General features: G+C 34.7%; 1 protein-coding gene across 3 annotated transcripts in view; it reads left to right on the top strand.

Annotated features, from left to right (window-relative positions):
* RAB28 (RAB28, member RAS oncogene family) overlaps nt 1-25120 on the top strand; it is a 62715-nt gene that overhangs the window by 7009 nt on the left and 30586 nt on the right. For all 3 annotated transcript variants that reach the window (XR_009207901.1, XM_040065662.2, XM_040065663.2), the window contains exons 2-4: nt 15-111; nt 5218-5306; nt 13881-14010. Coding sequence is in view for 2 of the 3 variants with exons in the window: in XM_040065662.2 (XP_039921596.1) it covers nt 15-111; nt 5218-5306; nt 13881-14010 (316 nt within the window). In the remaining variant the exon portion in view is untranslated. The remainder of the gene's footprint in view (nt 1-14; nt 112-5217; nt 5307-13880; nt 14011-25120) is intronic.

The raw sequence follows: 25120 nt of genomic DNA, 5'->3' as shown, positions 1-25120 counted from the left end.
CTGTTCTGTTTTAGACATCCTTAGCTACACGTTTTGCTCAAGAAACATTTGGAAAACAGTACAAGCAAACCATAGGACTGGACTTCTTCTTGAAAAGGATATTATTGCCAGGTAAGAGAATAAAAGTTAACACTGAAAGCTTGGGTGGCAGCAAGACTTGCAGAAACAGATTCTTCAGAGTGATGTGTACTAAGTTAGCTTAGTGCAGTGATTTTTGTGGCAAAGTAAATTAGGTTTAGAGAGTATTTTGTTCATACATTCTTTCCAGGTTTCAAAGAGTTATGCATTTGCAACTTACATCTCTAAGTAAAACACTGAATTCAAATAAAAAGAATGCTATCTATATTGATGAATTTTATTATCCCTGCTTGAGTGCATTCACTTTCCATGTGGATATTGTAACACACAACAATGAAATGAAACTTTAAATATATTAATTTTAAAAGTTTGTGTGTTTTGATAGATATATATATATATTTACTGAAAACTCATATTTGAGTTGTGTAAGACAAGCATAATGCAGCTATGGACTTGCAGTGCTCTAATATGTGAATGCTGTTTTATGCAAGGCAGCATGAAATTGCTGGCATTTAATAGACCACTAAAATTTAGGGTCCCTTGGCACTCATAAAAATACAGTTTGAGCATTCAAGATGTTTCACTTCACGACGGCAAAGGAACTATTTAGATGCTGTTGCAGCACACTGCATGGAAAATGCGAAGAAATAAAGGAATAATTGCTGGTTAAGTTTGTCTCTGAACAATTGGGGTTTAAAATATGTCTTTTCACTGATTTTGTGTGCTCATGTTCTAAGTATGCAAGTATTTAATTAAAAATATTTATTTCTGGATTCAGAAATCAGAAGTTAGAAGAAGTGTGTGTAATTATTAAAAGGTGTAGTGAGATCTGCTAAGGTTGATGCAAGTTCTGTACTCCTGTCTACTTGTGAAGGGTGGGGAGGGAAGCAAACCCAGAAATAAAGCATTTTATCTGTAACCTGAAGATATAAGAAAATATATGCAGTTCTTGAACTTTTTAAAAAATTATATTGCCAATAATTTCTTGACTATATTTATATTTTCGTAAGTGAAACAGAATAATCTTTTCAGACTATTCCTGTATTCACTATTTTGGTTTGGCCATTTTGATGTACTTCTTTAGTATTTAATATGTACTTCTTTTAGTAAAATGATAAAGTACCAAATTCCAGTGCTTATTTCTCCATAAAATCAACAGAATAATTTTTTTATTGTTCTGCTCCTGCCTCTAAAAATACCAGTGTGTATAATACTTAACAGCAGTACTTGCTAGTGGAATGTGTACACAAATCATGCAGTGTGCATGCTGAGAACTTGTATTTTGCAAGTTTTTTTTCCAGCTGTTAAGCATACAGATGCTATTAGTGTATTACTGGGATTATAAATATTCTTGTTGAGTAGAAAATTTGGAAAATTTTCAACTATTGCTTCATTCATTTTTGTTCATAGTTTATTTTTTTGTGTGAATTTCATTCATTCATGGTTTATTCTGTAATAAAATCAGAATGCAGGTAAAAATAGTGCCAAAAAGTCTGTACGTCTGTTTTTCTCAAAACAGTAGCATTTGTATTCATATGCAGGAAGAAACATTTTTCTGTAGGCTGTCATTCTGGTTCTGCCTATGCCTATATATGTGTTTAGGTATATATGGCTCTCTATTTTATAGGTAAACTGGGCAAGTCATGGGGAATGTGAGGGAGGGGGGTAACATTTCTAAATACTGGAATGGGAAGCATTACTTTAGTAAGTAGATTTTTCTAATTTCTTTGTTGGTTCTGGGTTTGCAGAGCTGCTATATTTACTTGAAAGGTTAATTCATACCACTGCACAGAAATTATGTGTGTATCAGTAGGAAAGAAATATTTGATTTCTCTGAACAACTATGGTAGATGATTTCTTCTTCTTCTATGTAAGCAAAGATTCTGGAAGTTAAAATTACAGATTTCTAGAATTGCACAGAAGTTTACATTAGGCCACATTGTAATGGATTGCAACTTATAAAATAAAGTGCTGTTGTTCTGATTTATTTTTTTTTCTTTTTTAAGATAAAAGTGGCATTTGTCTTCAGTTGTTTTAGTAACTAATGCAGTTCTACAGTGAAAATAGTAAATATTTTGTATGGTAAAACAATACACTTTAATAGAAATCAGAAGTCCTTTGACAAATTTTGAACCATTATTCAACATTGTTCAACATGTGCCTAGTGTTCAACGTGAAAAATTCACTTCATGCAGTTTGTTCAAAATACTTTTTTTTAAGGTGTAAATCAGTTTCATTATATTTATTGATGCAGAATCTTGTATAGTCTGTATGCAACCATGGTGTAGATTTTCGTGCTTAAATATTGTGTCTGCTAGTCAGAGGTCTGCTGATAGAGACTCTTAGAGCCATAGCTGTATACTTTTTGGGAGGTTGTGGGTACAGTTCAGTAAACAGGATTCTTCTGTTAAAAGGGTTTTTTTTAAGTTGGTGTAAAAAGTGGTCAGACTTAGGTTTTTAGTTCCATCTTGACTGTGCAGCCCTTTAAGTAAGGTTGACCAGTTCACCACGTGTCCTCCTGCAGGGTCACTGCTGCAGCAGCCCAGTGGCTTCAGTTCCTACCAGAAGCAACCTACACACCTGCACTGTGCTGCCTTTCAGCTTTGCACTTGTGTGCATTTTCTATGCAGTAAAGAAGTGCTAGGGTTTCTTTGTTCCTTATTAGTGCATTACATGTTATTTAGATGGCATTCTGCAGTTACTTTTATTAGTGTGTTAAGACTGTTTCTAAGAACTGTCTTATTTTGTTGTAAGTCTTTAGTTTTTATGTTCCTGTTAAATTGAAAAAATAAAAGATTTCAAATTTTTTGCAGAAAACTTTGTGCGCCACTATCCCAGTTGTTAAGGAAATACTTGCTAGGTAAATTGCCTGCAGTTTTTCCTTTTGTCAGAATAATCCTTTTATCCTCCTTTCTCCCCCAGAATCAACCTGAACACAAAGCAAATATTACAGAACCTAACTGATAAAAAGGGAAAATTAAGCATTTTGCACAGGAGATGATCAGCATGAATGTCATAATTAGTGAGGTCCTAATTCAGGAGGAGTTCACCTTAAATGAACATACTAATATTTTTTTTCCTGTTTCTTTTTTTCTGTTATTAATGAAGCAGAGTAAATAATTTGTAATATGAGATTTTTTTAGTTGGGCAGTCACAGTTTGGCTAGTTAATATAACTTACTGCACTAAAATTTCTCAGGTCGTTCCATGCAGTTATTCAGATACTAAAGCCAGTATGCTGTGCATAATTATTTCTTTAGGAGTAAAAATCAAATTAGAACTTTTTAGAGCACTTGAAGACAACATTTGGCATCTGAAAATTACTGAGTTTGAAAGTGATAATATTTATAAAGATTTTTCTTTTTTTTTTCTGAAAATAGGTGACGTGAATGACACGGTGACTTTCCAGTGTAATACATAGGGTAGAATAGTGCAGCATGGTGAGCCTTTGTGCCTGCCTAGTTTGTTTACCCACTGAGGATGTATAGCCTTTTCTGACTGTGGATGCACTAGTTTATCCATGCCAGATGCTTTATGGAAGACTTTCCTTCATTGCGTACAATCAATTATGTTCTAAGCTTTAAAAATAATTAATTAATTAATACATAGTATATGAACTATCAAAACAAGTAAGCTTTTTGTTGATTGTAAAAGGTTACCTTTGTTGAGCTGGGGTGTTCATGATGTGTTTTCTAATCTCCAGATAGAAATTCTCTTGGTATTACATAAAACTCAGCATAACTTAATAGTACTGTTTCACATTCATCTCTGTATTTTTGAGACCAAGGCAGTAGTTTTAGGAATCTGCTCTTTTAACCAGATTAAAGCAAGGTGCCTTATAAAAATAGTACCACGGGTAGCATATATTCAGCTATGTAGTTATAATTTGCTGGTTATTTTCACCTGGTGCTGTGATACATTTCCATGGAGCACATTCCTTTGTGTAACCAATGGGAGCATGTCAGTTATAAATTTACAGCTGAATGGATCATGTAGCATAAAATCAAATTGTCAACTACATAAAATAGTTGAATTAAGAATATATCTTTCTTAGCAAGCCAAAATAGTGTGTTCTTTTTCACTCTATTTGCAATCACTGTGCTGTGAAATTTGTTGCAATTTTTAAATCCAGGAGTGAAAATTAATAGGCAGTTGTGATAATTTGTGAGTATGTAGAATTTGTATTAACATATAAGTGTCATGTGAGTTGTATGTGGATTAGAAAAAATTTTGTCAGTCCTTACTCTATTAATCAGTACAGTTCTAAAAACAGTTCTTACCATGCAAAATGTGAGAAATTATACTTTCATATGTTTGTATGTATACGGTAGCATCCCTTTCTGTGTGTATTTTTGATCTGTGAATTGCTGAGTTGTCTTGCAGAATATGTATAATTTGTAAGATATTAAATATTCTATATTGACGCTAATTTTTTGTTAGTTTTGTTTTTAAAAACCTGTTAACAATTTCAATGTAGCTTAAAATGGTTTAGGGTAGAAAGGAAGGTCTGTTCTTGGTATAGGTTCTTTGAAGAGGAAATGATGTAAATCGTGTCCAATTTAGCTTCATGCCTTAAGGTGGTGTGTGGAGGAAGTAATTATAGTGTGCATCCTCAACTTAGGTCTGTGTCAGTATTTCCATTTTTTAACTCTGTCAGCGATATAATTCTGTAACTGTATAATACTATCAGCATTACTACCAAAATGAAGTTATCATGCTTCTTGATCTATAAGGAAGATTAGGAGAGGGGTGAAGAAGGGGAACACAGTATGAAATAATGTGGGTAAGTTGGCATTAGTTGTGTTACCTTTCAGTTCCAAGTACCACGGTATAAAACATTCTGTGTGAAGTTTTACATGTTTTGTCAGTGGAATATGTTATATAATTTCTAGTTAGAACTGTTATATGTTATACAATTGAAATTATTTTCTGTTAATATTAGATATGTTAGTAACTAGCTATAGTTTTACTGTATCTTAATGACTTAGCTGGACTCAAATGACTTTTTTCCCAGATGATACAATAATTTTTGTTTTGAAATTTTGTTCCTATTTCTTGCATACTTGTTAAAAGCTGTTGTTGAATATATTTGTATCTAAATTTTCCAGCTTCCACAATATCTGTATGATTTTTTTTCCAGGAAATTTGAATGTTACTCTTCAAGTGTGGGATGTAGGGGGACAAACAATAGGAGGCAAAATGCTGGATAAATATATTTATGGAGCTCAGGTACAGTATAAATGCCATTAATTTACCTATAGCAATCATATAAAATTAATTGAAACTTTGTCCTTAAAATTATACATACTTGCATTATATACAGCTTTTAGTTGATTGTTTCATGAATCTCAAAAGTGTTGGATGTCTGTTCAATCTAAACTTAATTGATATTAATACTCTGCTTTAATTTTGGTGTGTAGCTAATTTTTTAGAGCTGACATAAAGAGCAAAGCAAGTGTGTGCATTTATAGAACTGAGTAACTCCCAAGAACAGATGTTTGTTTCCAGGCTTTGTGTCTTGAGTTAAGAAAAGCAATCACAGTAAATAGTAAAGGCTATTTGGATATCCACATGGTAGATAGAGTGGCTGCTTTCAGAACAGCTGCCTCCTGGGGGGAAAAGGTAGAAGGAGGAAATTAAGAGCAATCCTACACCATTAAACTCATACATGCAACTGGTGTTATAAGAGGGCAAACAAAAGGAGACAACTAAGTAGCTAAATATTTTTGCAGAACTCATGTCCAATGAAAATTAACTTTATATTCAAGTTAACTAAGCAACTTAAAGTGCATGGTAGGATTAAGAGCCAAGTATTATAACTATATATCTGGAGTCATGAGATGATTTATAAGGATGTATTATAAATGCCAGACTTCTTAGCATGAATGATCCTAAAATGTACTCTGTTCCTTAATTTGGAGTTTGTAATGAGAACAATAGGCATAACATGTGCTATTAGATAATGTTATACAACACAGGAATGGCTAATGAAAGAGATTGGGGTTTATTAGTTAATTGGATAAGGAGAAACTTGTCAATGTAACACTTTGTCACTTCCAAAAAAAGTCAATGTTTTTAGCTGTTGCATCTGTTTTATAGCATATTCTTTTTTTTCTTTTTTTCTTTTTTTTTTTAATAAAAACCGATTTGCTGACCTGTTACAGATCTACCAAGCAATAGGAGAAAGTGGCTTCCATGACAGAGGGAATTTGATTAATCACAAATTGTTGCCATATGTCCAAAGTAAATTTAATGAAGGAAATAAAAGGCTATTAGCTTTGTCTGTATTGAATTTGGTGACAAACTTAGGAGTTTCTTACCAAAAATTGCCTGTCAAAAAGTTGATGCCAGTGCTGAAAAGTGCATAAAGTTGATATCATTAAGCCTAAAGTTGTTTTTTTTTTTAGTAATTTGGAACACATTAACAAAAACTCCCTATGTCCAATCTCTTTGTCTTTAAGCTTCCCACAGTCCTCATTTTAACCCTAATTTTTTTAATGGACTTGTGATTTTTGTTTCCCAGTGTTGGCATGTATTCCCAATGTCTGTAAGAGGCTTCTTATCATCAAAGTTGAGTTTTAACACGCTTTTCTATTAGCTTTGTAACAGTGCCTGTTAAAGATGCATAAAACTGTCTCTAATTTTATCTATTCATGAAATGCCATGAATAGTTTGGAAAGGCACTGCTTTCAGCTTATTTCTAGGTTTATTTCTATAAGCTTATTTTGTCTGTAGCTTTTTATAAGGAAAAGAGGAAAGGCAAAGTAGAACAAGTAGGAGTATTTATAAAGGAAAATGCTTTTAAATATGAATAAAAATTCCCATGAATGGGCAACAAAACAGCAAGGAAGTAATTAGGCGGAGGTAGCATGGCGAGGATAAAATGTGCACAGCCAACTTGATTGCTGTCTGTGGTTCGATGGTTAACTGTGTGGAGAGGAGAGCAGTGGATGTAGTTTACCTTCACTTCAGCAGGGCTTTTGACATAATCTCCCATAATAATATTACAATACCTAGAGGTGCAAGTGGAATGGGTGGACCGTAAATTTACTGAAAATCTGAATGGACAGCTGGATTTAAAGGTCTATAGCTCAATGTCTTACTGAGGCCTGATTTTATTTCTTAAGGGTTGATACTGGGGTTATGTCTTTTAGTATTTCTTTTAGCAATGGAACAAAACATTGTAAGTTTATGAATAGCAGCAAACTGGGGAGGAATGGTCACTGTACTGGACAGTAGGGCTGCTGCTGGTGGGAGATTGTGAACAACTGAAGGAGTGGACCAACAGGATCCATGTGATATTCGGCTGATGAGAGATGCCAAGTCCTGCACCTGGTACAGAATAATCTTATGCAGCTGGCAATCAACTGGAGAGTGTGCAGTGAAGGGCCCCAAAGGTGATTAATGGTCTGGAGCATCTCTCCTGTGAGGAAAGGCTGGGAGATCTGTGACTGTTCAGCCTGGAGAATAGAAGATTAATCAATATATATACAACCATGAAGGAAGGATGCAAGGAGGAGAGAACCAGGCTTTTTTCTGTAGCGTCTGTTGACAGGACCAGAGCAATGGGCACAAACTGAAACACAGGGAATTCCTTCTGAGCAACAGGAAACATGTTTTCTGCTGTGAGAATGACTGAGAACTGGGCACAGGTTAAACAGAGAGGTTGTAGAGTCTCCATCCTCAGAGGTAAGCAAAAGCCATCTGGACATGGTCTTGGGCAGCTGGCTTTGGGTGACACTGCTTAAACAGGAGCATTGAGAGCATTGAACCAAATGACTTCTAGAGGTCCCTTCCAAACCTCAGTCATCTGTGAAATGGCTTTGGAGGAAACAGCTCTTTGATGAATGTTTTATCGAGGTCAAAACCAGTTGAATAAGAGTTTGCAATGCATCCTTGCAAGAGTAAAAGCTAATTGAGTACTGAGCTGTGTTAGTAAGAATGAAGTTGTTAAATCAAGGAAAGTGAATATCATGCTGTCTGACATTTTTGAGGTGACATTTGAAGTACTGTGTTCAGTTTAGGGTTCCTCAGTGCAAGAAAGCCTTTAAAATACTGAAATAACTTGAGTGAAGGTTGCTACAAAAAACCCATATGTGCCAATAATTGGTTGCACTTGGTCAGCATGTATGGAATTTGCAGCTGGGATTTCAGACATCTTGTTTTAAAAGTACACAACCTGTACAGATAGAGATAAAGCAGATAATTTGGGTCTGTTGCAGAAATTGTGTTCATCTCTGTATTCTTCAAATATAAATAATTCAGATCTAAAGTATATGTGTGGAATTGTTTGTAGCATACCTACAGTAGGCATTATGCATTTATCGAGTATTTACTGATGCCCACAGCCTAATTTCCACCTATTTGATCATTGAGAGATTCAGAAATCACAGGTGTCTGAATTCTTATTTTTGTGCTCAGAAACCTATGTGTATGGTAGGCTTACTTCTGAAATTGGATGGCCAGCTGGAGATAGAAGTTTAGAGAATCTGCAGCAACTGAAAAGATTATCATCTACAGTTCACCAGATCTTGGTTGAAATTTGATCAGGATATCAAGAAGAGTAAGTGGAGCATCCATCCGCTGCAAAAACTTGCCACTGGAGGTTTCCTTCTCTCTAATGAGAGCTGAATCAATTCTTTAGGATAAATCTTTTGGTTAGGTTGCTGTTAAGGTGCCATATTTTGATTGAGATCCCCTATTTCTTGTGCCACATTTTAGAGTAAGAATGGCAGATTTGAGCATGAGAACTTGCATAATTTTCTTGCATGGTTGCAGTTGGAGAAATAGCAATTCACTTGCTGTCTTGAAACAGTTGCTTTCCTCCTGTCCATTTTTCTCTGATGTTGCTCATTTAGAACAATGTAGTTGCTGCATCCCATCTTGGTAGCTGAATTTCAGTGGTGAGGCAGAACTCTGCAAGCTGTGAGGAAAAAAGAGCTCTTTGTTCTCTATAAATAAAAGGCATTAATAATTAACACTGACTGAAAGCTGTTTAAAACTACCACATCTATCTCAGAATTGACAGATGCTGAGAGTAATTGTGTAGTCAGTTGTCATAGCTCTATTGATAGAGAGTAATTCATTCAATTATGGCAACTTAATCACTTAACCACATGTATCTGAGTACCCACATCCTCAGTATCAGCAATGACAGCAGTGGTTAAGTATATGAGGACTAAGCTGCTTTTGTTTCCAAAAAAACTGTTTTCATCTGCACATTTCTGCAATAATTCAGTTGCTCTTTACTAAATTAATATTCTGTGACTAGAAAAAATACTCTAGAACTTTGGCCTAGCTTATATACTACTACTACTACTAATAATGAAAACTTGAAAGGTAATTTAGTTCCTTGGTGCAAAAGTCTGTCATTGGGTGACACTGGGTAGCTGTGCATAAATGAAGAAGAAAACATATCTTTTTACTTACTGTTTTCTCTGGCTTCCTTTTATTGTGACAAATCTTGACATAAACTTGACACCTCTTAAATTTTGATTATCAGTACAAATATATTGTCTGGTTACAACCTTTCCATACTAGCAGTTCAATTTTGAAATAACATTGCTGCTGTTTGTGTGATAAATCTTTCAGAACTACTCCTGTCTCTTACCTGTAACTGCTGCCCCTACCCACATATCTAGTTTAAATTATTTTTAAGATCTGGCATATGCTGCATCATAAATTGGGTTGTTAATAGGACTACTGCAGACTCTACCTTCTCCAGGGAGCAGCAAATAATTTCTGCAATATTCTCAGTTTCTAGTGACCTATTTTTGAAAATGCTCTATAATTCCAAAACAAAAAGCACTCACAAATGCACTACTGTAGGCAAAATGTCTCTCTTACTAGAGTACAATTGTGCAAGCAGGGACTATTTGCCACGTTGCTGGAGACGAGAGAATCAATGTGCTTTTCTTGGCGTGTTGTCTACCATGTGTTTCAAACGTTTTTCATGGCAGGGAAATATTTGTGTAAAAACGCCAGCATTAATTTTCCTCCTGAATTCCTCACTCATAACAGGGAAACAACAGCTTTTATGCTGTCTACTTAGTCTCTGCTCCATATACTGTAAGTTTGTGTAAAATGTGATGTATTTTCTTGAGAGCAATTATTGGATTTCTCTGTTAAATACATTAAAAAAAAAAAAGTGAAATAAATTTTAGTCATGGAGTTATGACTAGTCCTTCATTAATTATCTGTATCATAGTAAATAGCTTGCAGAGTGCTGTTGTAGTAAAAATCTAAGCAGAAAGTATTCTTTATGACCTGGATGCCATGCTGCCTTTTTTTTTGCATCTCTATGATGCAGAAATATATACCTTCCATCTTTGTTTCTTAAGTGTAGGAAATATTGACAAGACTAAAAAAAATGTTTAAGGAAAGAATGTGCTTTAGTTAGATCATAGAGAAAAGGATGTTAGGTCAGCTCTTGTTGCAAACTTTGTTAAATGATTTTTTCATGATAAATCCACTGTGAATACCTTTTCATTCAAAGGGGTAGGTAGGCTGCAATTGTCTAGAGGGTGTGAAGCAGAGTAGAATTTTGATGAAGAATTGATTGGAAAGTGTTTGCTAACCTCAAATGCTCACACATACTTATTTTTTTCTCCATCTAACTCTGATTAGTGCTGAAGATGGTTTAGATAATCTGCTCTTCTGCAAGCTAGTGAGAGGACTTGACAGCTGGTGAAAGAAGCTGTACTCTTTCTCATTTACAACTTTCAGCTTTATGGATGGCATTTTTTTTTTTTTTTTTAACATTTACCATACCTGTGCTTTAGGTTGAGTTTCTTTTCCACTTAGTATTTATTAACACAAGTATGTCCTTCCTAGAGCAAAACTTAGATTGTGAGACAATTACATACATGTCCAGGCATTTGGGTAGTTATAAAAATAGTCAGGAGAAATTAACTGAGATTAACTTAGAGATGTGAGATATTAAGGAATAAATTGCACCAAAATTGGAAGAGGGAAGTGGATATTTAATACTAAATTTTATTTATAAAGAAGGAAAGATAGCAAGGGGAAAGTTGGGTGTCATAATTCTTAATTTCCTTGAAAGAACTGATGAAAGTTGTTCCTTAGAATTTAACACAACTATATAAATGTAAGGAACAAAACCTCAAGTTTGCCAAGGAGTTGATAACATTGTTGGTATTGCTGTCATAAGAAAGTGGGAGTTAGAGGAATCTCGGTAGGATCTGTTGCCCTCCTACAAAGCTATCTGTGTGTAATGACTTTTAGGACTTTTAGCAACCTTCAAAAAATTCAAAAGAGCTTTGCTCTTCTTACTGTCTCCATAGGTGTTTTTATTTGTTGGGGTGTTTTTTGTTTGTTTTGTTTTGTTTTTTGGGTTTTTTTTGCTTGTTTTTAGTATGTACCCTTGCTGTAATCTTGGTGTGAGTTAAACCTATCTCTTCAGAAGGTCAGCAGTCAGCAGTGAAGCACTCTCTAAGTGGGGTCAGCTGAGAGGTGGAACTAGGCTGCTCAAGGATTTATCAAGTTCCTGCTTGTAAATTTCTAAGGATAGAGACTGAGCAACCTCTGGTCAACCTGTTTTATTTTTCTCGTGGTGAAAAAGCTTTTCATTAGATATGGTTTGAATTTCTCTTTTTTCAGCTTATGCCCACAGAGTTTTATCTTGCCATGCACTACTGTGAAGACCCTGGCTCTCATCTCTTTCATTGCCTCCTCATGTATATGGGAAGGCTGCTTTTTGGTCTTCCCAGGACCACTTCCTCTTCATGCTGAAGAATTTGTGTTTGTCCATCTCTTCCTTATAAAACAGGTGCTCCAGATTCTGATCATCTTGCTGGCCCTCTGCTGAAGTTACTCCACTTTCCTTGTGTCTTGAGGGTCCTAAGGATGTGTTCTGACTGGATGTATTCTTTTAGATATGATCCAACAAGTGCTGAGTAGAAAAGTTCCCTGGTGTGGTGGCTGTACTTCTGCTAATGCAGCCCAGGATCACGCTGGCCATCCTTGCTGCTAGGGAATGTTGCTGGCTCGGATTTGGCCTGCTGTCTGACAAGACCTGCCGGTCATTTTCAGTTACTCCCCAGCCAGTCACATATTACTCCCCTCAGCTTATATTTTTTATTCCTTCCCAGCTGCAGGACTTTGTACTTACCTCTTTGAATGTTGAAAGGTTCCCGTTCACCCATTCCTTGAGCGTATCTGCATATCCCTTGGTGGTAACCCTGCCCTTGGGCACATTGGCTGGTCTTCCCAGTTTAGTGGCTTCTGCAAACTTTGTATAAAAGCATATACAAAGAGAACTCCTGTTATCTTTTCTTAAAACTTTTACCAGCATCATCATGCCTTCCATAAGTCAGGTGTTTGTTGAAGTAGTCAGGTGGGTTTTTTCCAGTTTTTTTCATATCACACATGATTTTTAAACTTATGATACTGTTGCTGGTTTCTTCTAGTGTACGTTTTTTTTTTGACATCCAAGTGTCCAAAGATGGATACATTATTTCACCTGGAATGTTTTAGGCCAGTGTCATATTTGCAAAATAAGCTTGACATATTCAGCTGTGAGCTGTAACTACTTGGTCCTATTGTATGGACCTTGCTACAAGCCAAATGCTTCCTATTGTGCACTTAATTATTGCTTCCTTTGAGCTTGTCATGGTATTTATTGAATTGCATCCTGTTAGTTTTACACTGTTTGTCATCATAAAATCTAAAATCTTCTCAAATGGTCTTGCAGTCTGTACTAATTTGTTGTCAAATGTGAAATTATTAAGTAAGCGTACACTCTGTTTTGTGATCAGTTAGAACTAGGCCCAGACAGATGCCTGAAAAAACTTGAAAATTTTTTTCTATTGATAATAGGTCATTGACCCAACTGTATTTGTATGGATCATACTGTTTGTTTCAGAATATTTGTGAAAACTTCATATTGGAAACAGTGTGCAGATGTAGGAGTTTTTTTTGCCAGGTGTGAACTCCGTGAGAGCAAGTGTGACTGAAGCCAATTCTGACTTTATTCCTCTTTTAAAAGTTACTGACTTTATTAAGGTGTAGTGCGAAGCAGGGGAGGAAGACTCAATAAGATCTGAGAGCTGATCTTAGAATTGTGACGGGGATGGGGATGACATTTGGATTGTTAATAGGCTGTGCTTTATAGTATGGGATTTTTGTGCTGTGGAATCGTCAGCAGTGTCTGCTTTGAGTATTTGTCATCTGCAGCTTGGCCCAAAACATCTGAAATATATGGGACTTCTTTTTGAGTTCTCACCATGTATTTAGGTTCTCTTTTGAAAGTTTATAGCTCACAAATACTTACTTATCTTCTACAATGCTGAAGGAATGGAATCTGGCCTTTATCCCCAAAAGACAGCAGAAACATGACAGACAATGTGCAGAAATGTAAAAGTGAACTGCCTTTTTATTTTTTTCCCAAAAAAGGGAACATTGAAACTGCAGCTAATATTAGTTAAAATAAAAGTCCTACTCCAGTGTAATTTTTACCTTCCTGTTAGTGTGAAATGCTGTATTGGGTTTATCATAAAGCATATGCAGTTTGTAATATTTCTGATATAACTAACTGTGCTCTTGACTGTGTTGCCATTTTTTTTCTGAAGCGTGAATTTGGAACACATTTGAAATGCAAGAGAAATACTGTAATAATGTGTATAGTATAGAAATTTATAATTCCTTTAACTGACCCTTGAAAAATATGATGCCATGATTTGGTAATGCTCTATTTTATGACAGTAATAATTTAGACCAATGCAAATATTGCCATATTAAATTATTTTTCAGACTGTAACATTTTAAATGTGTCTTTTTATTTAGGGTATTCTCTTGGTTTATGATATTACCAATGGCCAAAGTTTTGAAAATTTGGAAGACTGGTATAACGTGGTAAAAAAAGTGAATGAAGAGTCAGAAACACAGCCACTTGTGGCCTTGGTTGGAAATAAAAGTAAGTTACTTATAATTACATTATTAATTGAAATACTCTGGATGATGTTTGCTATTAAAGAAATTACATAAGGTAAATATATTTAGCAAAATGCAGCTAAATACCATCTTGTGTGCTTTTGCTGTATACAGATGACATGACATCACTCATCCATGTTTGAATTTGATAGGGCCCCAGGATGTAGGGCCATGGCGTGTGTCTGCAATAGAGAACTGGGGAGCATTTCTGGGTGTAGTAGAGGGTGTATTTCATGGTTCTGTATGCTAAGAGACTGCTGAATTGACTACTGGTATATGTTTAAAAAACTGCACTATGCATTAGGCATAATACTTAGGAGTTGCTTATCAGAATTTTTTTAATGTTATCTGTAGTTGTGCACATGAGGTGACTTTGTGTTGTTTTGGGATTTTTTTAACCTCCTTTTTGTGATCACGTAAGTGTGATATAGCGGTTTTCTTCTGACCACCAAAATAATGTCACTTTGTAGAATCATCACTTAGATAGTTTCCTAATTAGACAGATTCCAAATTTCCCCATTTCCAACGAAAAAATCTTACACAAACATCCTTATTAATGTATCTAATGTCTTGATCCTGGCTTTCTTACCCCTTTTTATGGTGAAGATGATAGAAGCAACATATAAAAATTTTAAAAACAAAGTGGTAGAAGTAGATACATAATTTTTAGACAGTATAAATACATTTATTTGAACATCAGAAAAAGATTTGATTTTTTTTCACTTTCCAAATAATTTGTTTTTGTTACAGTGACCATGTCATTAACAAACCTGAGTAAAGGACCTTATACCGGAAGCTAAAATTGTTTAAAATAATTTGAAAACAATGTAGCCAACACTTTTCTTCAGAACCATTAATTGTAGTATTGCAACAGTGATGCTGTAACATTTTATGACATTAATTATGAAAGACTAATTTCCTGTGAAGAAAACAGAGACAGTCGTAGAGTTACAATGTATAAATAGCACTTCTGAAAGTATAACACTGACAGTGTTGTACTCTAGCAGACCAGAGTCAATAATACAGATTCTGTTGAAATTCAAATGAAAAATATTTTTCACTGGTTTCTATTTTGCCATGAAATTGGACTTCCTAGCTGGAGTCCTGCAAATTTTACAAACTTTTTGCAGTAAGATACACTGTAACATGGCATTGAAAAAGTTCCTTTGCTGAACTGACACAACAGATGTAGAAAATGATACACTGGTTTCAATTTGGAGGAGTGTTTTTGTTTTTTTTTTTTTTTTTTTTCTTTTTTCCCCCCATATAAATGCCTGCAAATCTTTAATATTCAAGTGTTTCCTTGGGAGCATCTGGAAATAGAATGTGGATTCGTAGGTGAGTTTTCAGATAAAGGCTGACACTGATTAGTGAAAGGGCTTTCATTTATGAAAATAGCGGCTGAAGGAACTGTGCTTGTGCCTTGTTTGCTTTCAGAAGCTGTGTATAAAGAAAAGCAGCAAAATATTGATTTCAGGTGATGCTAAGGATGTTTATTGCTGTTGAGTATGCAGGGGATACTGTTTACAGAAGGGTTTTCTTGCTTTATTTTTATTTCAGCATGATAAAAATTAGACTTTGAAAGTATATTGCTTTTCTGAATTCTGTATTAGGACAAGAATATCTAGGAGGGCTTCCACCCCAATACTAAAAAGTTAATAGTCTGTGAGAGGAAACCAGTCAGGTTCTTGTCCATACACACATAGAAAACAAGGTGTTTACGTAGAAGCATGTTGTTTACTCTCACATATTATGAAGAGATAAAACTACTGGTGCTAACAAATTATTTAGGAGGAATCACTCTGTTCAGCTTCTTTACTTAGTAAGTGATAAAACACTCATGCAATGCAAGAGCAATAATAGGTTAAGAGCCAGGAAAAGCCATTTGATGAATCGATGAACTTACTTGACCTCATGCATCATTCGGGAGAAATACTCCAGTGAGTGGTTTCTATCTCAGGATTGTACTTGGTATATTTGAACTCTACGTGTCTTTTAGGAAAATATCCAGGTAAGCTCACTGAAAGACTAGAAATGTCAATAGCCACAGGCAAGTTATTCTAACACTTAACTTTTTTTCTGATAAAAGCTTTAAAATCTGCCAAGAATGCAGTTATTTTCATTCATAGCAACTGGAAAGCTTTGCGACAGTCTTTAGATACCTTAATAAGAATTTTGAAGCTCGGCTTCTGTTTTGAAATTTTGGCTTAAAGTTAGTTACTTAACTTGGGCTGTCCTTTGTTTTCTCTTACTGATACTGTTTCAAATACATGTGTATTTTTTCCATTTTGGGGGAGATATACTTGGATTCTGTCTAGGAATAAATCTATAGCTTGGAAGAAAACAAAAATACTTTTCTACACAATATGATACTGAAAACTGTTCACTTGAATTCTATTAAATGTAAATAATTTCCCTGGATAATTTTGTCATTGAAGGCAAATTACTTGATACATAGCAGTATATGGTGCATAATTTTTTACTACTGTTAAGTCATGTGGTTTTATAATTAATTTATTAGTGATTTCTAGTATCAATTTGTAGTCATTCTGTTAAATGTTAAGTTTGTGGGGATTTCTCTAGTATTCCATAGAACTTGATGATTTAAATGAAACAGAACTTGTTTTCACTGTTCTGGTTTATTGTGCGTTGCAGTAGATTAGCATCATAAACACAGTAAGCTGCTGCTTCTGTTTAAAGCATGATAATTAACTTCTTCAGAATGGTGTCAAGCTATTAAAATGTTCTGTTGTGTTTGTGAGAACTTAAGATTTACTCATGAAACATTGGAAAGGTAATTTCTACTTAAAAAGCTCCAATCAGTTCAATCAGTTGCTGGTATCTCATCCATCAGAGATTTATTTGAAAATAGTAGAACAGTATGAATTAACACCTAAATTCTGGAATACAGGACCTTCCCATCTATTTTTTTTTTTTTTTTAATTCAGTAGTAGCTAAAATGAAGGGCTGTCATTGCCCACTAATTTATTAAAAACAATTGGGAGAGCAAGAGCTTCAGAGATGCAGTTCTCCCTTGTAAAACCAGTACTTTATTTAAGCTGTCTGGCTTCCTTCTGGGTGCTTGGTTTCAGTTTTCATTCTTTTTTCCTTCCTGTACCTTTTTTCTTTTCTTCCATAGCCCATCCTACACATTTAGTCAGAGAGTAGAAAACTGATTTGAATCAAGATCTTGCCCAGACCAGCTTTCTGCACCTATGTTCAATTATCAATTGTCTTTCCATAGATTTTTGTCTGTGCATTTGGTGAACAACAGAAGGAATTATAAAATTTGAAGTAGAACTATTTTTGCCTATTTATTATGTCATAAGTTCTTAATAATCCTGAACTTTACAGCTGCTACTGAATCTTAACTTTGCCTTTACTAGTAACTTCTGTTGTATTACTTTATTCTTATTAAATAGAAAGTATATTTGAAATGTGCTTTTATTTGTGCTGATAGTACCACTTGCTCTGCCCTGCTAATTGGGGACTAAACCTTACTGTTAATTTTAACTTATGTTTTAGAGGTTTTATGCAATAACTCAAAACTTTTTAATATATGTTATTGTCAAATACTTTGATTTGTATGGTATAAATGAAACTATAGCTATCAAGTGAATGAATTATGTTTTGTACACTTAGGATCTTTGCTTAAATTAGGTATTGATAAAGTTCAGTGATCACAATGGGTGTTCTATTCATGAAGTGTGAAAAGAGAGTTTACCATGTTTCGTATGATTGATGTATTTTCTTCCTTTCTACCTTGACTGCTTTATGTATTTTCTTCTGCACTAATCTATGAGCAGTCTCCTCAAGTGTCATACCAGCATTTTCAGTGGATATATTGTAAACGAAAATTAACCCAGGTTGCATGGGAGCTATACTCATTTTGATTTATAGCTACCAAGATGGTCTTAGGGCAATGGTTATCTGTAGCTTATATAGGGGGTAGGAATTATCAGGTACCTGTGTATAGTCGCTAGATGAATGATTCCTGTTCTTAGAGATATTAACCAGATCCACTCCTCAATAAAGCCTAATAACTCAGATTTTTAAACAATCTTCATGACAGATGAGGGCACAGAGGAGAATGCATCAACACTAATTAAGAATGTTGACCGTTTGTTCGTCTTAGCCATGATTAATTGATCTTGGAGTGCTATCTCTGAACAGGAAGTGGTATGCTGTTACATTGTGGGGTTTAAAGGTTACATTTTAGTGTACCCTTTAACTTGCCCTTACATACAACATAAAATGTTTTTACCTATCTTATCTGAGCAGAGAAAGAAACATTTTTCAGCCCAGATAGAAATTAACATTTGGTGTACTGTGTACTAATGTGAATCTGACTGGTGCCCAGTCTGCTTTTTAATTCTGTTGCTGCATTATATACTTAGTCTCCCCCATTGTACTCAGAAGATTTCTTCATTAATACTCACTTTGAAAATCTGTTTTATTTAAATTCAGAGCTGTGCATTTATTCTTCTGTCCCTCCCAACCTCCCCCAGTTTTCTGTTCTTACTTCTGGGGGGCTTGCCCTTTCAAGGTCCTTCACCTGTAATTAAGACAAGTGTTAAGCAGCTGATGCAAAGACCCCTGTTCTTTAGAATCTTATGCCTGATTAAACTAAATTTCCTCTGTGCCTGACAGAAGGGCACCTGAGCCATAGACATGCTCTTGGGATTGGAGGGTAAACTACTTACATGTAGAGACTCCCTTAAAAAGAAAACCTTGTCCTGTGAAACTCATTTGAATAAATGTAGAATGATACCATGTATGTATAGAATGTTTGTCTCAACCAGCTTGTAAGATTAATAGAAAATTGCAGTCTTACGGATTTATTTGTTTCAAGGTAAGTTTATTAAAATTTACTTTTAGCAAGAAACTTAGATTAATAGAAGGGAAAACCACAGGTGAAAATGAACTTTTATTCACCATGTTATATATTCAACTCTGTGTCTCAATGTGCTCTGTATTACTTTAGCAGTGGAGGCAACCTACAAGCACACAGATTTTTGAGTGAGAAAATTACCTTGCTTGTCTGAGAAAGTATCTGTCTTGGAAGACTTTGATCCTGAATCATGCTTAGCTTAACATTAGTAGAGCTGGGTACCATGCTGAAGAGATCTATTTAATTATGTCTGTTAAACTGCCATGTGGACAAGTCTGTGATTAGTAGACAGAGGTTGAGCCTCAAGTGCTGTTCTTTGGGAAGGATCTGAGCTCACAGAACATTATACAGAACAAAAGAAGGAAGGTTTATTGCTCTTGTGTAGTATTTACCTTGCCATATTGTATTGTCTTTGAAGGGAAAACACCTGGATGGAAAGATTACAAGAATCTGTGCATATGTATTCCATTCTGGCTCAAGTCTTTGTGTGACTTGCTGTGATAAATGTATCTGTTGCAAAGGGTTGCAAATCAGCCCGTGTTTTACTTTGAACCATCTTTCAGAATCCTTCACAAAATGATCTCTTGGATGAGAAGGCAGTGCATACAGAATCGGATAAGTAAACTGATTAGAGGCAAATTTTTAGACTTCTGGACTTTCTTAGAGTGCTGAAACCATTGTTGAAGCATATATACAGTATATTTTTTGATGGTGAATCCTTTCTCTTATGCTGCTCAAAAGATAATTATCAAATGTCTGTATTAAGTATTAATATTAAGTATTAGTAGTAAGCTTGCTTTGTCATTTGTGTTCTGCTGTAGTCTGGGGTTCATTACAGGGTTGAAGCTGAACAATACACACAACTTGCACACAGAAGATATGTTACTGTTGTACTGCTTATCTGAGTTTGAGATTTGTACAGCTAGACAGAGCCCTGCCATAAACATGTGTAGTTCTATGAAAATCAGTGAATTTGCATTCATTTGAACCAGGGCAATTTAGATCTGTGCAAACTATTTGCAGAAAATAATGTTTTCTCATTTGGGTCATAGAACACTTTAGGAAGAAAGTGAGAATAGTCATGAACTATTCCAACTAATAAACAGTTCTTATGCTACACTTTTTTTTATTTTAGTGACAATGAATAAACTAGTTTCTTCTTCCTGCATGTAAAATCTTGAGGCAGCACTTGAGGTTTTTGTTTTGTGCACTTGAGTTTTATCTACTATGACTAACCAAGAACCATAACCAAGTTTAAGGACCTGGTGGACAGTTGTTAGTGTTGTTGGAACTCAAAGACCAGTGCTACAGGAGAGCCGGTAAATAATATATTCTCATTCCCTAGTTACACTTAAATTGCAAAAAGTCTGTAGAGATGTCATTGAAAAATGCAAATAGAAGTAATCTGTTTAAATACAAAGGTTAGAACAGTATATATATGATATTTTTATAATAATACACAAATGAAATGCTGAGAGATCTCTTACTGTTTCCATGGATTTTGTCTGTGGTGTATTTAGCAATGTAGACATGCACCCAATAAAAAAGATGCTGCATAAACTATAGTTCAGGCTGAATGTGCTTCTGTTTTTGGTTTAGGTAGAAATGTTTTTTCTGGCTGCGTCCTTCATACTTAGGTCTTCTTACAACAAATGGAAAGCCCTTAATTGTACCTAAGGGAATAGTTAATCTACGGTGGACATATGGTGGACAAAAGCTGAGTCTAGTAAATGAAAAAAATTATAAACAGAAAATGTGTGAATGTCTGCACAGTCTGAGAGTCATGGGAGATATTGTGCTGTTGGATTGGGGCTTATTTTAGGTTAATTTGCTATTCTTTTCAATTAGTATATTAATACAAGTCAGTGGAGCATAATATACATAGTTTTAAAACCCAGTCAAATTCATGTCTGTTTTACTGGATTGAAAAATAATACCTGTTTTTAAAACAGGGCAGAATTTCTTCTCCTTGCCGGTTGTCCTGCTCCTACCTTTACCATATGACATAAATGCAATTTTGATTTTGTTGGTGGGGGGAACCTCTCTGAAATTTTTAAAAGTTATAACATTCGATGGGAGGTAGTTAATCAGTGTTAACCCTGAGCAGCTCTTGGGCTTTATGGATTTGAGCATTATATGTGGTTGCACTGCTCCAGCAAAAGGTTAAGTATTAATGGAAAATGTTCACAGCTCTTTTACTCAAAGAAAACATGTTACTTGTAAGTTTTCTTTTGATTTTACTTTTACAGTTACATTGAATGTCTTCATTCATTTAGCCATCCATAAAGCAAACATTGTTGCACATGCAGTGGATAATAAGTCTTTTTAGGACTACTTGTGTGGTATGTCACAGATCATTAACTGCAAGTAACCACCTGACTTGAGGGAAGTCTGGAAGCATCATTACAGTGAAGTAAGCTTTTATTTCTGTATCACTGCAGCACATTGATTTGTAGGAATGTCTCCATTAGCTACTGTGGAAATATATTCTCATATATTATTATTGAAGGAAGTTGATGAGAGAGGATAACCAAATTTTGAATGTGAATAAGGCATTAGTATTAGGATTTTGGACAAAATGGAGGAAAAGACAAATGCTATTGTAGCATTATTTTCTATTTAAAAGCTAGATAAGTCAGTAAACTAATTTTTTTTAAAGCTTCATAATGTAAGAGTTAGACTGATAAATATAGTAACAGTTGTACAGTGTTTATGTGTATTCTGCAACTTCAACTGAAATGCATGTAGTAGTTAAATATATTTAATACTCTTTATGGGCAGAAAGTGTGGAAGAGAAATTTATTCCAGCAAGAAAAACTTCATTTCTACTGATTTCAATGAACCAAAAAAACCACAAACAAACAAACAAACAAACAAACAACACCAAACAAAAAAAACCAAAAGACTTTTATTGGGAGTAAGCAGTTATTATTCCAGTTCAATCTAGAGAATGAGGGATAGTCCCTGCTAATATGAGGAATAATCATAATGGATTGCCTTCACTCTCTGTGGTATAGTATGAATGATGTGCACACAAATTTAAGAACAAAGAAGTAAAATTACAGGGAATGCATTGTATGTATATGTTTAAATTGTGTAATTGTCAGGATGTCATCATGTTTGTTGGGGTTTTACAAGAGAAGTGGAAGTAAATGGTACCATTTCGAGTTTAGCCTACAGTTTCAGCTCCATTCCTGAGACATAGTAGGTTTATGATACCCATTTCAGTACAGAAACATGTGTACTCTGCTAAATGTGTGGCTTTTTTGATAGAGCTTTAAGCATATTAAGCACTTACGGTTATGAGTTTTTCATTGTTGCAGTATTTGAGAAGGTTTGTCTTGATGAGGTACCAATTGTGCTGCATTTTCTGCATTCTGCTTTGGGATTTTATAGATCACGTTTTTTTGAGGGGAAAAATAGTATTTGAAAAAAAAAAAATTATATGGCATTACTTACGTGTGTAATATGAGACTGTGAAGATGTTACCATGGGCATAACTTTTAAGCCAATATCAAACAGATCACTGAGACAAGCCTGTTAATTAAATGCAGAGAGTATTGTTGTTATTTACACTCTGTGCTTCCAGCCATTGTGGTTCAAGGATAACTTCAAATATACTTGTTTTGGAAGGAGAGATCTATGACTTAGCATTAAATTCAGTTAAAAATAAATTAAGATTTACTAAAATACGTTGGTTGAAGAGGGTGGAGTGCAGTGATGATGAATGATAAATTAGTAATCTAATTTATTTATTTAAAATAAGGCTGTAAAAGAGGAGGCCTTTATGTGCATTGCACATAGTTTCTATTTCAAAAATACTGAGTTCCCTATGAATTTTTCGTGACATATTTTTATGTTTTACCTTGTTTTTTTCAGAAGTAGTGCTGAAGATAAAAATTTTTGTCGTTTACATGAGCGTAGATTTAGAGCACATTTAGTGAGCTACTCCACGTTTGGAGTTTTCATGCTAGCGCCTAATTTTTAATATTCTTCTGGATTGCCTTTTTCAATCTGTGTACTCTGAGGATTTGGTTGTAAATATTGTCCAGTATGTTTACCTAATTATATGTGATAACAGGAATCTATCATACTGGTATAATACAAGTATATGATGGTACAATTCATTAAAGTTTTGAAATATGTGTACAGAAAGGAATAACATCAACTCTTTCTCACTTTGACTGGAGAACTCAGTCACACCTAGATCATATAATTTAAATACTGCCATCAGGACTATTGATTTTGTTTCATATGCTAAACAAAAAGTATTTAAAAAAAAAAAAAAAAAAGTACAGCCTAAATAGTTGAATAGAGAACAGTAAAAAAGGGATTGCTTTGGAAAAATCCAGGGATATAATCATGATGTATATTTAGAACAACTTTAAATTGTTGGATTTTGCAACCAATCTTTTTGTTGTTGTTGTAGATAATTTAACATGAAGGCTTGAAAAGCCATGGTTTGTACAGATAGCACATCTTTGATACTGTGTACAGAAAAAGAAACCTCAGTTCCTAAAACCTGCATTTACAGGAGACTTTGGAAAGTAATTTTGTTGTAGGCATTCAGAAGAAAGCAGCGTATAGGTGATGTTGGCCATGTGTTAAGTAGAACTGTTTTGAAAATATTTTTATGTTCTGCTCATAACATAGAAAATGGTGGCATTTTGGACTCTACTTCTTAATCTCCCTTCAAAAGCATTATAGAAAAGCTTGACGTATTTTGTTTTGGAGATGCCACTGCAGTGTCTCATGGGATATGCATTTTTATGTTTCTCTTCACTCTTCATTCTCCTACAGGCTTTGCTCCTGATGCTATGGGTAGAAAGGCTAGTTTAGTTTTCGTTTTCTTTTTCCCATTATATCTTCCATGATGTAGGTCTGCCTTCCCCTTAGCTTTGATAGGACTTCATGAGAGTAATGTACCATGGATACTGTCCAACTGGCAAATCTAAACTTGGGAGAAAATAACTGTGTAAGAAAAGTGAAAAAATCCCTCTCAAAAGGCACTTTACTCATCTTTCTGAATCAAACTCTTTGGTTCTCTTGGTTGGAATTTTTTTTAGGGTGTTAGTTTTGTATGGAAAACCAATCTTTTTGAGCAGAAAAAGTAATTTTCAGTGTAATAAAAGAGCCCTAGTAGTTCTGACTGATGGTTCTGAACTAGTTCAGCTGTGAAGAATTTCCAGCGTTTTTGAGTTTAATTTATTATTTAATTCTAAGTATACTGTTGTGGTAGTTTATTTTAATAACATTACCCTGTGTACTAGCAGATGCTGGAGAAAAGACGCCTAGTCTGGTTGTATTGTGGTTCTGCAATGTTGAAAATGGTTCATTGTGAAGAGTAATATTCAGTACTGCCTTAAAGAAAATTTTTAGAAAGCACTATATAAAACAGTTCTAAAATCTTTTATTTCTTAAGTTGTCTCAAGCTGCACAGTAAAGGAAACAATATAAGGAAAGAATAAAGAGCAGTTGTAGAGATCTCTATTGCCAGCTAATATATTGCCTAATTAATAATTTAGCAATTTTATTGGGTTGGCTTCTTAAAGTACATGTGTTAAGATGACCTGCTTTTACACTGTAAGTTTTGCAGTTTTATTTTGGGAATGCTGTATACAAAAGTTTATTACAGAATGGTTACTGGTCTAGTTGAATGTTTCAGTGGTTGATCACTACGGCGATAATGCTGGTTTCTGAGCACAGCCAGCACTTTCTCCAGCTGCTTTATAGTGATATCTTGAAGCTTAAAATGTAATCTATATGGGTAAGCCACAAAAGCCACTATATATTAAAGCAGACTCTGACAGTAAATCAAAATTGAACAGCTGGCAACACTACTAAAGTCATAAACTTATTTATTAAAAAAACTAAACAGAAGAATTATATTAAAAAGAGAGGAATATATTCTACAGACCAGCGGATAGAGCTTAAAACCTGGAAAGTGCTGCAGATTAAGGGCCCAATTTATGAACATCTGTTCTGGCAGTTTCTGTGAGATTCTCATGTTCTTTACAATAAAAGTGTGAAACATGTTTTTCCCCCCATACTAATCATGCTTTTCTGCAGTTCATAAAACTTACATTGAGCCTTATGCAACTGGGCCTGTCTGCTTTATGCACTTGCAGAGTAATTACTATTCATGAAAGAATACTATAGCAACGTCACAATCCCACCATACACACTTACCCTCACTTATTCC

Source organism: Hirundo rustica, chromosome 5 (assembly GCF_015227805.2).
Source record: "Hirundo rustica isolate bHirRus1 chromosome 5, bHirRus1.pri.v3, whole genome shotgun sequence".
In the NCBI taxonomy this organism is placed as follows: Eukaryota; Metazoa; Chordata; class Aves; order Passeriformes; family Hirundinidae; genus Hirundo; species Hirundo rustica.
This window is presented reverse-complemented; position numbering and strand designations above follow the sequence as displayed.